The sequence below is a fragment of the Theropithecus gelada genome, chromosome 2 (genome assembly GCF_003255815.1).
Source record: "Theropithecus gelada isolate Dixy chromosome 2, Tgel_1.0, whole genome shotgun sequence".
In the NCBI taxonomy this organism is placed as follows: domain Eukaryota; kingdom Metazoa; phylum Chordata; class Mammalia; order Primates; family Cercopithecidae; genus Theropithecus; species Theropithecus gelada.
The window spans coordinates 90,534,890-90,548,322 of record NC_037669.1 but is presented as its reverse complement, the minus strand read 5'-3'; the positions used below and the strand labels follow the sequence as shown (position 1 = coordinate 90,548,322).

General features: G+C 56.2%; 1 protein-coding gene across 1 annotated transcript in view; it reads left to right on the top strand.

Annotated features, from left to right (window-relative positions):
- BSN (bassoon presynaptic cytomatrix protein) overlaps positions 1 to 13,005 on the top strand; it is a 48,860-nt gene extending 35,855 nt beyond the window's left edge. Inside the window, exons 6-12 of the mRNA XM_025377354.1 lie at positions 1,595 to 3,674; positions 3,988 to 4,805; positions 4,926 to 5,025; positions 5,570 to 5,701; positions 5,947 to 6,001; positions 6,382 to 6,471; positions 9,038 to 13,005. Of these exons, the coding sequence (XP_025233139.1) occupies positions 1,595 to 3,674; positions 3,988 to 4,805; positions 4,926 to 5,025; positions 5,570 to 5,701; positions 5,947 to 5,987 (3,171 nt within the window). The 3' untranslated portion in view covers positions 5,988 to 6,001; positions 6,382 to 6,471; positions 9,038 to 13,005. The remainder of the gene's footprint in view (positions 1 to 1,594; positions 3,675 to 3,987; positions 4,806 to 4,925; positions 5,026 to 5,569; positions 5,702 to 5,946; positions 6,002 to 6,381; positions 6,472 to 9,037) is intronic.
- The last annotated feature ends 428 nt before the right edge of the window (positions 13,006 to 13,433 follow it).

The window sequence follows — 13,433 nt, the reverse complement described above, 5'->3', positions numbered from 1 at the left end:
AGGTGATGATCTTGGGTAGTGAATAGTCTTGGTATATGCAGGCCATATAGGGGTGTGGGTGGGATCAGGGACTCTAGGCTGGCAGGTAGGGCAGGTCAGACAGGCAGGGTGGTCCTGGCTGCAGGCACAGAGGTCCCATGGGCTGGCCATGTGAGACCAGGCCATGATAGGCACTCATGATGTGTGGCCAAAATAAGAAAAGAGACAACAGAGTGAGGGGTTCAAAAGGCTAAATTTATTCCATAAAAGGTCCACCCTGAAATTTTGGGGGCACACTCTAATTTTTATTATGACATATGGTGGACATAGTTGGGAGGTTTTTAGGTAGTTACTTGGCAAGGTAAAAAGTAAGAATCCGGCTGGGTGCGGTGGCTCACGCCTGTAATCCCAACACTTTGGGAGGCCGAGGCGGGTGGATTACCTGAGGTCAGGAGTTCAAGACTAGCCTGGCCAACATGGTGAAACGCCGTCTCTACTAAAAATACAAAAATGAGCCAGGCGTGGTGGCACACCCCTGTAATCCCAGCAACTTGGGAGGCTGAGACAAGAGAATTGCTTGAGCCTGAGAGGCAGAGGTTGCAGTGAGCCGAGATCGTGCCACTGCACTCCAGCCTGGCCGACAGAGTGAGACTCTGTCTCAAAAAAAAAAAAAGTAAGAATCCTGTATGAGTCACTTCCCAGTATATTTTGGAATTTGGGTGGTCCATGAAACCCAAGGGTATGGGGCATTCTGGGAAGGCTAGGAGCTAGAGAAAAAGGGAGAAGGCAGAGTGAACTGCCAGGCAATGTGGACCTTCAGGCAATGCACAGTATCTAGGGTAGGCACTGTTAGGGAACCTTGACCAGGAAGCGATGCTGCTGGAGGTAGGGCTGGAGAGGACTTACAGGTGCGCTGGTGGCTCCAGAGAACAGCAGGTTGACTGAGGGACATGGAGGGAGCTGGGGACCAGGCCAAGAGCACAGCCCAAAGGGTTTGGCAGAGGGTGGTGCAGGGCACTAGAGGAAGAGAGTGGGCAGGCAGCTGAGAAGCCTGCCACTTTAGAGAGGACTAGAGCAGGATGCAGAATGACTTAGAGCCTGCCACGATTGGCATACAGTCCACATGTGTCCCTTCCCATGATCCTCTAGGGAGCCTGGCGGGCCCAGGACCCTCTCCACTCCATGCCTCCTGTTCATACTCCACTGATCTCAACCCCTGTCAGCTGCTAGGCCCCAGACCCAGAGCCACAGCTGTATTCTCACCTCAATGTGAAGCAGAGGGTGGCAGGCCCACTGAAGATGTGCAGGGGTTCTCAAAGCAATGTGCTGGGCCAGTACAGGACATTGGCATGAAGGGAACCTGCCCCTACCCTCCTGCTTCCCAGAGCTCTGGAGAAGAGAAAGGCTGTAAAATATCACAGATCTTCCCTCCATGGCAAAGAAAACAAGTCCTATGGGTGGGCAGGGTAGGCCTCCAGGCTGCCTGGTAAATCAGGGCACCAGCAGGATGGAACCCAGCTCCTTCCCCAGCCCAGGCCTGGGATCTGTCACCCCACACCCCGTCAAGTCACCACACCTTGGGTCTCAGTGCTGCCCACCCTTCCCTCTGTCTCAGGTGTCGGCGTTGCCACCCAACAGCCTGGTCCGCAAGGTGAAGCGGACACTGCCCAGCCCCCCTCCAGAGGAGGCTCACCTTCCCCTGGCTGGCCAGGCCTCCCCACAGCTGTATGCAGCCAGCCTGCTGCAGCGAGGGCTGACGGGGCCCACCGCTGTCCCTGCTACCAAGGCCAGCCTGCTCCGGGAGCTGGACCGGGACCTGCGGCTGGTGGAGCATGAGTCCACTAAGCTGCGCAAGAAGCAGGCAGAGCTGGATGAGGAGGAGAAGGAGATTGACGCCAAGCTCAAGTACCTGGAGCTGGGTATCACACAACGCAAAGAGTCTTTGGCCAAAGACCGGGGTGGCCGTGACTACCCACCCTTGCGTGGTCTTGGTGAACATCGTGACTACCTGTCGGACAGTGAACTCAACCAGCTGCGGCTCCAGGGCTGCACCACTCCCGCTGGCCAGTACGTGGATTTCCCTGCCACTGCCACTGCTCCTGCCGCCCCCTCTGGTCCCACTGCCTTCCAGCAGCCCCGCTTCCAGCCTCCGACCCCACAGTATTCTGCAGGCAGTGGTGGGCCAACTCAGAATGGATTCCCTGCCCACCAGGCCCCCACCTATCCTGGCCCCAACACGTACCCAGCTCCTGCCTTTCCTCCTGGCACCAGTTACCCAGCTGAGCCTGGCCTGCCAAACCAGCAGGCTTTCCGTCCCACAGGCCACTATGCAGGTCAAACACCCATGCCAACCACACAGAGCACCCTTTTTCCAGTCCCCGCTGATAGCCGTGCCCCACTGCAGAAGCCACACCAGACATCGCTAGCTGACTTGGAGCAGAAGGTGCCCACCAACTATGAGGTGATCGCCAGCCCCGTTGTGGCCATGTCTTCAGCCCCATCTGAAACCAGCTACAGTGGCTCAGCAGTGAGCAGCAGCTATGAGCAGGGCAAGGTCCCTGAGGTGCCCCGGGCTGGTGAACGTGGCAGTGCAAGCCAGAGCCCAGCCCCCACCTACCCCTCTGATTCACACTATACCAGTCTGGAGCAGAACGTTCCTCGAAACTACGTAATGATCGATGACATCAGTGAACTGACCAAGGACAGCACCTCTACTGCTCCTGATAGCCAGCGGCTGGAGCCCCTGGGGCCAGGCAGCAGTGGGCGTCCAGGGAAGGAGCTTGGAGAACCAGGTGTCCTTGAGGGGCCTACACTGCCCTGCTGCTATGCCAGAGGAGAAGAGGAATCTGAGGAGGACTCATACGACCCCCGCGGGAAGGGTGGCCACCTCCGGAGCATGGAGAGCAATGGTCGACCAGCCAGTAGCCACTACTATGGTGACAGTGACTACAGGCATGGGGCTCGAGCAGAGAAGTATGGTCCAGGGCCCATGGGGCCCAAGCATCCCTCCAAGAGCCTGGCTCCAGCTGCCATCTCCTCAAAGCGCAGCAAGCACCGGAAGCAGGGCATGGAACAAAAGATCTCCAAGTTCTCACCTATTGAAGAGGCCAAGGACGTGGAGTCAGACCTGGCGTCCTACCCCCCACCTGCAGTCAGCAGCAGCCTGGTCTCTCGGGGCAGGAAGTTCCAGGATGAAATCACTTATGGGCTCAAGAAGAACGTGTATGAGCAGCAGAGATATTATGGGATGTCCACCCGGGACACAGTGGAGGAGGACGACCGCATTTATGGTGGGAGCAGCCGGTCCCGGGCACCTTCTGCATACAGTGGGGAGAAGCTGTCCAGCCACGACTTCAGTGGCCGGGGCAAGGGGTATGAAAGGGAACGGGAGGCTGTGGAGCGACTTCAAAAAGCGGGCCCCAAGCCCTCATCCCTAAGTATGGCCCACAGCCGGGCACGACCCCCCATGCGGAGCCAGGCCTCTGAAGAGGAGAGTCCCGTCAGCCCCTTGGGGAGGCCCCGCCCTGCCGGAGGGCCCCTCCCTCCCAGCGGGGATACCTGCCCACAGTTCTGCTCCAGTCACTCCATGCCTGATGTCCAGGAGCATGTCAAGGACGGACCTCGGGCCCACGCATATAAGCGTGAGGAGGGCTACATCCTGGATGATTCCCACTGCGTGGTTTCCGACAGCGAAGGTAATGGCAGCCAGGGGTGATTTCTGCGGATACTCAGCACCTGGGGGGCCTGCCTGCCTGTGGGGCCCTGGGCCCTGAGATGTCCCAGCAGGGTCTGGTCTGGTGCCTCATCTGCTGGGCCCTGCTGCAGGCAGGCTGCCCTTGCCTGCTCCATCTGTGCCCTGGTCCCTGGTTGCGGGAGGGTGGGCTGGGGGCCTGTTGATCTGCTTGTGGCTGTGGCACCCACTCTCTTGGTTTCTTTGCATGGCTTCAGCTAGGCCTCCCCCTGCGGCCAGCCCGGGGGTTGATGGTATTCTGTTTTTGGTCTCTGAAGCTTATCACCTGGGCCAGGAGGAGACGGACTGGTTTGATAAGCCCCGGGATGCCCGCTCTGACCGGTTCAGGCACCACGGGGGCCATGCAGTTTCCTCCTCCTCCCAGAAGCGAGGCCCTGCCAGGCACAGCTACCATGACTACGATGAACCCCCTGAGGAGGGCCTGTGGCCTCATGATGAGGGTGGCCCAGGCCGCCATGCCTCAGCCAAGGAACACCGGCATCACGGTGACCACGGGCGGCACTCAGGCCGCCACACTGGTGAGGAGCCAGGACGGCGTGCTGCCAAACCACACGCTCGGGACCTGGGTCGCCATGAGGCCCGGCCCCACTCTCAGCCCAGCTCTGCTCCAGCTATGCCGAAGAAGGGTCAGCCTGGGTACCCCAGCTCTGCTGAGTACTCACAGCCATCCCGTGCTCCATCCGCATACCATCATGCCTCTGACAGCAAGAAGGGCTCCCGGCAAGCCCACTCCGGGCCCGCTGCACTGCAGTCAAAAGCAGAACCCCAGGCACAGCCACAGTTGCAAGGTCGGCAGGCAGCTCCAGGACCACAACAGTCACAGTCACCATCATCCAGGCAAATGCCCTCTGGGGCAGCATCGCGCCAGCCACAGCCACAGCAGCAGCAGCAGCAGCAGCAGCAGCAGCAGCAGCAAGGTCTTGGGCTGCAGCCCCCACAGCAGGCTCCGACGCAGGCTCGGCTGCAGCAACAGAGCCAGCCAACCGCCCGGGGCTCAGCCCCTGCTGCCAGCCAGCCTGCAGGGAAGCCTCAGCCAGGCCCCACCACAGCCACAGGCCCTCAACCAGCAGGACCGGTAAGCAGAGCTCCCATGTATGGGTTGTAACCAGGGCAGATGTTATGAATGAAGCTTGGACATCCCTTTGGTTCCAGGCTGGGCATGGGCAGAATCTTAGCTATAGGTTCTGTGTTGCAGCCACGGGCAGAACAGACAAATGGCTCTAAAGGGACAGCCAAAGCACCACAACAGGGGAGGGCTCCTCAGGCCCAGCCAACGCCAGGACCTGGACCTGCAGGTGAGCCTATCCTTTGGCACCCTCGGCTATGGCCCAGAGCACCCAGGCTGTTCTCTCTCTATACCACCTGTGCCCTGGGTGGTATATGCACCTCACACTGCATATCCTCAATAATCCCTGAGAAGGTACCCCACGGGCTGTAGACTGCCCCAGCAGAAAACAAGCCTGGGGTTAGAATAAGCCAATGAGGTCACCAGCACAGGGGCTTTAGGGCCCAAGCAGCTCTGGGCAAAGAAGCTGGAAGGCACTGGTGAGCATAGGGTGGGGACCATGGCTTCTTGCTCCCTCCTTCCTTCCCCTTTCCTCCTCTCCTCTGCCTTTTCTTCCCTTTCTTCTTCTTTGCTTTCCTCAACCTCCTTTTTTCTGCCTCCTCCCACCCCTTGTCTTCCTGTTCTTACCTTCTTCTCCTTATTCCCCTAGCCTCCTTCTCACCTTCCCACCTCATGGGGTACCTGTGTTTGGATTCCCTTGTGGCTACTTGCCCTCTCAGACCCTAAAGAGCCAGGCCATGCATAGCTCATTATGGTGATTTCTTTCCTCCTAGGTGTGAAGGCTGGAGCCAGGCCTGGAGGAACCCCAGGGGCTCCCGCCAGCCAGCCAGGTGCCGATGGGGAGAGCGTGTTCTCCAAGATCCTCCCTGGCGGGGCAGCAGAGCAAGCTGGCAAACTGACGGAAGGTATGCACTGCCTGTAACTGGGTCTGTGGTGGGTGGCTGCTGTGGTATAGGCTGGGTCTGTGAGATGATTCCAGACTCAGTCACCCAGGCAGAAGCCAGCCAGAGGGCCCACCTGCTGATGCCCAGTTGTTCTCCAGGCAGTCCCTGCCCCTTGGGCTGAGCTTGGCTTCACTGTGCCAAGTGGCCCTGACTGGGAGGGGTCTGGCCCAATTTCCTGATGGCTGTCTCCTCTTTCTATGTCACAGCTGTCTCTGCTTTTGGCAAAAAATTTTCCTCATTCTGGTGACCATGCCCAGCATGGTGAGTACAAGCAGCCTGTACCTTGCCTCTTCTGGGAAAGGCCCGAGGAACTGGGGGTGGGGGTGGGGCTCTAAGTCCCAAGGGGTCTTCTGGGAGGAGTCTGGTCTTCGGCTGGTTCAGTGCCCAGAGCTGCAACGTTCCCTTCTCTGAATGTGGGAGGAGAAGAAGGAGGGACGCTGTGCACAGAGCCCCTACCATGGGGCCAACACAGTAGGAGTCCCCAGCAAAGGAGGGGCCAAAGCCAGGGCCAATGCCCCCTTGTCTTTCAAACCATCTGCTATCCCCTGCAGGGCTGTCACAGCACGGGGCTGGCACTGGGTTGTAGGTAGGCCTCCAGGGATGCAGCTCTTCTCCAGCCCTCCTCTGTAAATGCTCCACAGGCTCTTGAAGAAATGAAGAGAGGTATCATTGCTGTGGAAAAATCTCTGGAGTCAGAGGTCTGGGCACAGCTCTGGACTCTGCGTATAACAGTGAGTATCAGGATCAGGGTGAAATGGGCCAGAGGAGGGGTGAAGGGCCAAGGCCTAGCTGATGACAGCTAGCCAGTTCTGACAAGTGTGAACTGGGAAGAGCCTGGTGGGTTTCCTTCAGCTGTGATGGGCCAGCAGCCCTCCACCCCGCAGAGGCAGGGGCCACAGAGCTGCCTGAGATGTTGCCGGATAAGTCAGGTGGCACCCTTGGAGAAGAGCCCAGCACGGCCAACTGCACCCCACAACTTGAAGTCTATGTGCTGAGCACTGAGTTCAAAGTCATCCTGAAGGACATGGTGGTCTGTGGCACCTGTAGGGGAACATGCTTCTTCCCTGATGTCTGCTGCTGGTGCCTTTGCTCCAGCCACTTGGAAGAGATTAGAGTCCCCAAACCCTGCAGAGCTGCATCTGCAGCTCTGAGAATGAAGTCAAAACACTCCTGGCTTCACAGGCTGAGCTTGTGGCCCACAGGATAGAAGAGTGGAAGGAGTAGAGAGGCAGACAGGAAGGGACATAGAGGAAAGGAAGTCTCAGCCCCAGACTAAGTCAGCTCAGGGAGAGGGCAGAAGGGCCTCAGGATGGGAGCCCTGGCCCTGTCTGGGCTGCAGTGGCCAAGGCAGGATGGGACACCACTTCCTGGAGCCCGCCCTGGCCCTGGCCTTGACCCTGCCTCTGTGGGAGGAGGAGGAAGTGCATCATCCTGGGTGGGAGGAGAATTGCCTGGCTGTTGGTACAGCTCTGTGCACAGCCAGGACCACTGACCACCATCCCATAGCCCTCGGGCCCTCCTCTTCTCCCTCCTTGCCCCTTCAGGATGCTTCTCACAGTGCACAGGCATATATGTGTTATCCATGGCGAGGCCTGGCCGTCAATGAGCAGGTCACTTCAAGGGAGCCCTGGGGCCAGCAGATGCTGGGCCCAGACCAGCACTGGTTGTGGGAGGGAAGGAGCTAGGTGTGATACCTCACAGGCTACCTCTCTCTGGAAAAGCAGTGGGGCTCTGGAAAGGCCCAGGCTTCCATCCATTTATTCAACAAATGTTTGTCAGGCCAGGCGCGGTGGCTCAAGCCTGTAATCCCAGCACTTTGGGAGGCCGAGACGGGCGGATCACGAGGTCAGGAGATCGAGACCATCCTGGCTAACACGGTGAAACCCCGTCTCTACTAAAAATACAAAAAACTAGCCGGGCGAGGTGGCGGGCGCCTGTAGTCCCAGCTACTCCGGAGGCTGAGGCAGGAGAATGGCGTAAACCCGGGAGGCGGAGCTTGCAGTGAGCTGAGATCCGGCCACTGCACTCCAGCCCGGGCGACAGAGCAAGACTCCGTCTCAAAAAAAAAAAAAAAAAAAAAAACAAATGTTTGTCAAGCCCCAGGTATGTGCCAGGCACTCTTCCAGGCTCTGGGGATATGGCAGAGAACAAAACCAACTCCCTGCCCTCTGAAGCTGACAATCCATTAAAGAAGATAGAGAATAAATAAGTTTAAAAATAAAATTCAATTAAAAAGGTACTTTCTGAAAGGGATAAGTGTTATAAAGCCAGCAAAGCAGAGCTATGGAAGCAGTGGGGTCTGCTCTAGTCAAAGTGCAGATATGTGAAGATATGTGAGGGAAGCTTGAGGGAGGAGGACGGCTGCTGTGGGATGAAAAAAGGGGAGGGAACAGCACTGATGGATGATCGGATGCTGGGATGGGACGGGGGGGGGCACCAGGGACAGGGAAAAGGCCAGCACAGCCAGGGCCACAGTGCAGTGGAGAGGTGCAAGGGGGTGGCAGCCAGCTGGGATGGGTTGTACAGGCCAGGTAAGGAGCCTGGAATTTATTCTAATTACAGTAGCCATAATGCAGTCCTCAGCGTTCTTCCTGCCTTCACCCTCCCACAGCGGGCTTCCTGCAGCTTTCCACTTAGCCGATGTTTCCTTGGAGTTGCCCTGGAACAGATGTGAAATCACAAGTGGTGCTAAGAGGAGGGGAAGGAGGGACAGCCCATGGCCTGGATTCATGGCAGTACCTACCTTGGGTTTGGGGCCAGGGTATGGTTCCTGAACAGGGAAAGGAAGCACAGACACAGCTTTTTTCTGCGTCCTGCCACATGGTGTGGGTGGGCCACTGAGACCACTCACCTTATAGTTAAAGAAATCTCCCTCGAATTCTAGCATTCGGCTAATGATTGGGTCAAGTGGACAGTGCTGCCGTGAGTATCCCTCTCCTGAAGTTCTTTATGACAATTTCAGAGATGGGCTTGGAGAGGTTTGCCATTTCAAACCAAATCCCATCTCCATCACTCTTAAGCCAAAAAAAAAAAAGGAACTTTTGTTACATTAAAAGAAGTGTCCCTTCCTGGCTGACCTGATTCTTCTTTCTTGCTGTCCTCTCTGTGACCTCCAACCTGCCCAAGCACCCATTTCCCCAAGCCTAAGTGGCATGGCACCTCATGGGTGAGGAGGTGGCCACTGGCACAGGCAGATGGCTGAGAGAAATGTGAGGGTGAGAAGCAGCTATCTACAGTTCTTGACAGAATCCTTTCTTTTCTTCTTTCCTTCCTCCCTCCCTCCTTTTCTCTTTCAAGCATCTACAATCTGGCACACCCTTGGCCCAAAGACTCACCAGGTGGGACGTGGCAGGCAGGCCTCAGTTGAGGACGTGATGTTTTCTCACAGCAGCTGCCTGGGTGAAGCATCTGCTGGACAAGCTGGACCATTGGCCGGGGGACCTTTAATTGTCTTTCCAGAGATGCTGCTCTCTGCAGGGCACCACCTTCAAGGCACAGCTCTCGTTGGGAGGGAGGACCCTCTCTAGAAACCCTGCCACCACATTGTCTTGCCGTACTTCCCACAGCCGCCTTTTTGCGGCCTGGCCGGCCAGGCTTCCAATGCGTTATACACAGAGTTTGGGCACACACTGCCCTCCCTCCAAGATGCCAGAAGTTTTTCCACAGCCTTGGAGCGGGGCTTTGACTGAGGGCTGGGGTCCCCAGCTCCATTTCCTTCACATTCCAGCTGGCCCGGATCCCTCTGTGGCACAGGGCCCTGCCCCTGTCACCTGCCCTCTGGGTGACATCGGAGCAGACCTCCATGTGGCCAGCATGGGGTTGGGAGAACTTTACAAACATTAGGACCTAACACTGTCTCATCGCTGAAATCAGAGGCCATAGCACCGAAAAGCAGTGTGGGCGCCGGCTGAGGCTTCTCCCAGCCCGTGGGTGGCAGTGTGCTAGCACACTGCCACCATTTCAAAGCCATCCCCCTAGCCATCGTGAGCATCCCAGCGGCACCACCATTGTCTCAACCAGCCGGCTCCTCATCCGTACACCTGGGGATTTCTTTTGATTTCAAGAACAGCCTTAATCATTCCAGTTTGATTTACGTGTATACCTCATAAACATTTTTCTTTTGTTTCTCTCTTCCCCTTTCTCTCTTCTCTTGGCTCACTCCCTTGCCTCTCCCCCTCCAACACCACCTTGTGACTGATGGTTCGGTTTCCTCTCTGCTCTGCCCCTGCTCAGCACAGGGAGAATGCTGACTTAGAAGCAATAGGGGGCAGCAGGCCACCAAGAGCACAACCCCAGGGCGAGGTCTAGGGAGGCCCCCCAGCCTGCCTCTGTTTACTGTGCAATTCCAGTCCTTCTTAAGCCATCACCAGTGGGTGTACTCAGAGCAGAGGGGCCAGGACTTCTGCCAGCCAAGGGAAAGGCCCAGAGCCCTGTACAGGGGAATGTGGCACTGTCTATCCATCTGGTGGACTGGGCGGCATTCCTCCCCAAGGCCCTTCCCTTGGGGGCCTCCTTTCATCTGGGGCACAGCCACAAGTCTCATCTCTAACGTTCTATGCAATGAAATATAAACCCTCAATGACAACTGTTAATATTTAATAAATTCCATGTTATGTATAAGGAGTTAATTGCAAACACGCAATTGAGAAACTGGATAGATATGCTCATATCACCCCCACCCCTCTACCCACCCCTGCTCCCATTGTGTGTGTGAAATTCTCAGTCTGTGGCATGTTTGACCTGTGGCAGGACTCGCTGCTGCCAGGTGAGTCACCGCCTGTCCCGCAGTGGAGCATGCACAGCTCGCAGCCTCTTTGCACGATTTCATCCATTTTAAATGCTCGACCCTCTTGCTTGGAGTTCTTTTTGCCTCAGAACCTCTCCTTCAGGACCACTTCTAGTTGACTTCGGCACAAGCTAGTGAGGACCTGCCAGAATTGTTGCCTCAGTGTGCCAGGCTGCAGGGCAGGCAGTACAAGGCCCCCACATACCCTGCAGTTTTCTCTGTCCAGGATAGCAGGTAAAAAGGAGTCCCCAGAGCAGACTCAATGGTAGGAGCCTGCACAGGATGTGTGTGTATGGACATTCTGAAGGTTTGCTGTAGGATTTCTGTCTGTCTGTCATTTTTCCCTTCCTACCCCAACCCTGAGCCAGAGGCATCTGACAGCCCTTTCCCAGAGGGCACTACACAAGGGCAGAGCTGGGCAGCATCCATGGCCAGAGAGGCAGAGGCAAGAGTAGAGCCAGGCTGTGCCTGAGGGACCCCAGCTCTAGATTGCACCTGTTTCATGCCTCTCCTCTGTGGCTAGGAGGCTCAAAGGACTGTAAGGCAGGAGATCTGGGCTGGAGCTAGGGGGTCAATGGATGCTCAGGAAGAGCTAGGTCTTTGGCACTTGTGGTGAGAACAGTTGACAATGGTCATCTGCAACTGTTCATATAAACAATGGCTTCAAGCTAAGTTTCTTGTGAAGTTTCTCAATAGCAAATCTTACAGAAGGTCCTGTGTGACCCTCTCTGCATCTGTCCCCAGGATCTATGCTCCCTGCCCACCCCCTTCTCCAAAGCCCAAGCGTCCCGCTGCTCCTCAGCTTTTTTTACCACTGAGCCAGGAGTGCGGCAGGCAGTAGCTGCCTGGCCCTTCAAGGCCTGACCTTCATCCAGAGTGCTCTGGTTTGCACGATGCATTTCTCAGGGGTCCGCATTTCTCATGCTTTTCTATAAGGTCTACACATCCCTTCAGAGAGGGCTCCTCGCTCACCTCTGGTAGCTATGGATGGGACAGGAAGCTGCCAACCTTTGTGTTGGACTTAACAACCTTGGCTTTCTGGAACTTGACCTCACCCAACCCATGGAATACCTGCCTCATCCCAGAGATCAGGTATGGACTGAATGCAGCCATCTGAGCAAGGGCTGAGGGAAGCCATCATCTAACACCTCTGGCCACCCAGGACCAGGTCTGTGTGGGGATGTGCCTTGGAGACCAAGGCAATAGTCCTTTCCACTACAGGCCAGGGGATGGGACAAGAAGCAGGGAACAGGCAGGGAAATGTTAGGAGGTCAGCCTCCAGCAGGCCCAGTCTCAACGCTCTAAAGTACTGACTTTTCAGCAAATTTCCTTTCTGGCAAAGCCCTCTGAGTTTGAAATTCTGACATCTGCCACTCCTCATCCCTCACTGTACCCACAGCATACATCATCGCCCCTCTGTGAAGGTGGCTGGAGCAGGCCTCTGGTCCATGGACTGTCCTTCCTGGCCCTTGCATGGATGCAGTTGTGACTCTGGGGACAATGCAGCCAGAAGTTGAGGGACCAGCATTCGGTGCCTTGGAAAGTAGAGAGCAACAGACACATCTCCAAATGGGCAAGGAGTCTCTAGCATGCAGCCCAGGCCTTCTCCATACCCCTCTCCCCAGCATCATGAGCAAGGGCATTGCCTCCTCCCTCTGCCCACTTCAGGGCCCAGTGCACTCACTTCACAGTGACAGATCTCCCCCTACCATCATCCTTTTAGTCCTTGGGCAGAGCATGTGGTCTCAGGGCCCACAGTGAAAGAACAGCAGTGGTGGCAACTATGCCTTGTCTTCTGGAGCCTGTAGGGAGTTTTCCAGGCAGGTCCTTTGCCATGACAGCATGGTCTGGCCCTGTTGGCCCCTCCCCTCTCCTGTTACCCACCCCCGTGCTGTAAATACTTGTCATCATGGACTCCAACAGGGTCAGAGGGACAGGCTTAATCAACTGAAACTCCTCGGAGATGCCATCTCTGTCTCCCTGGGTGCCAGCAGCCCTGCTGCCATGTGCACTGGGGTGGCACTGGAGAGCCATGGAAGTTGTGAGATATTGTGTGTGTATGCACATGATATGTGTGTGTGTGTGTGTGTGTGTGTGTGTGTATGTTTCTGCCTCATTCAGTTTCCGGGGTGAAATCAGCTCCTTCTCTCCAAATGCACTACCCTGGAGAGTGGTGGCCACTCAATACCTTTTCCTCTAGCTTTCATGTCTTGGTTTTTGCTTTCCCCTTCCTCCTCCCTCTCTCCCTTTCTTTCCTTCTCTCCTTCTTTATTTGAGGGGGGAAGAGTGCTGTACAAAGTCAAACAAACAAGTTTACAGTTGTAAGTGCAATGACCCGAGTCCTCCACATGACCTTGTGAATTGTGTGCTGTCCTCCTGTGCTCTGTGAGAACTCGTGGTACTTCAGTGTCCCTCCCCCTGTATTGTGACAAGGTAATTCTGTGGTATCAGAATAAAAGGACTTGATATAAACAATCTACAGACTGTTTCTGGAATGCTTTCTCAAGTGGGAAGGCTTAGCTGAAGGAGCAAATCCCCAAATTTGCGACAATCCTGTCCATGGTTAAAGGGAAAAGGATGGACAGAGTTGCAGAAGTGCTGGCACAGCATGGGGCTGAGTCCACACCAAGCCATCCAAAGACAATGGGCCCTCCACAAAGGTGCCCAAGGGGAGGTCCCAAGCTTGGACCTGGAGCAGGCAGTCAGTGCGCAGGCTGTTAAGGGACAGCACCTCCATGGCCTTTAGGTGTGTTGGCTGCACACACAGCTTTCTGTGTGTTCCTGTGGTTCCACGGAGGCAGTGAACAAATGCTGCCCCCTGGTGCTGCCAACAAGCCCTACACCTCTCTGCCTTTCTCTGATTTTTCCGACCCCCAAACTCTTGCTGGCTGCCAGACCTTAGGCCTT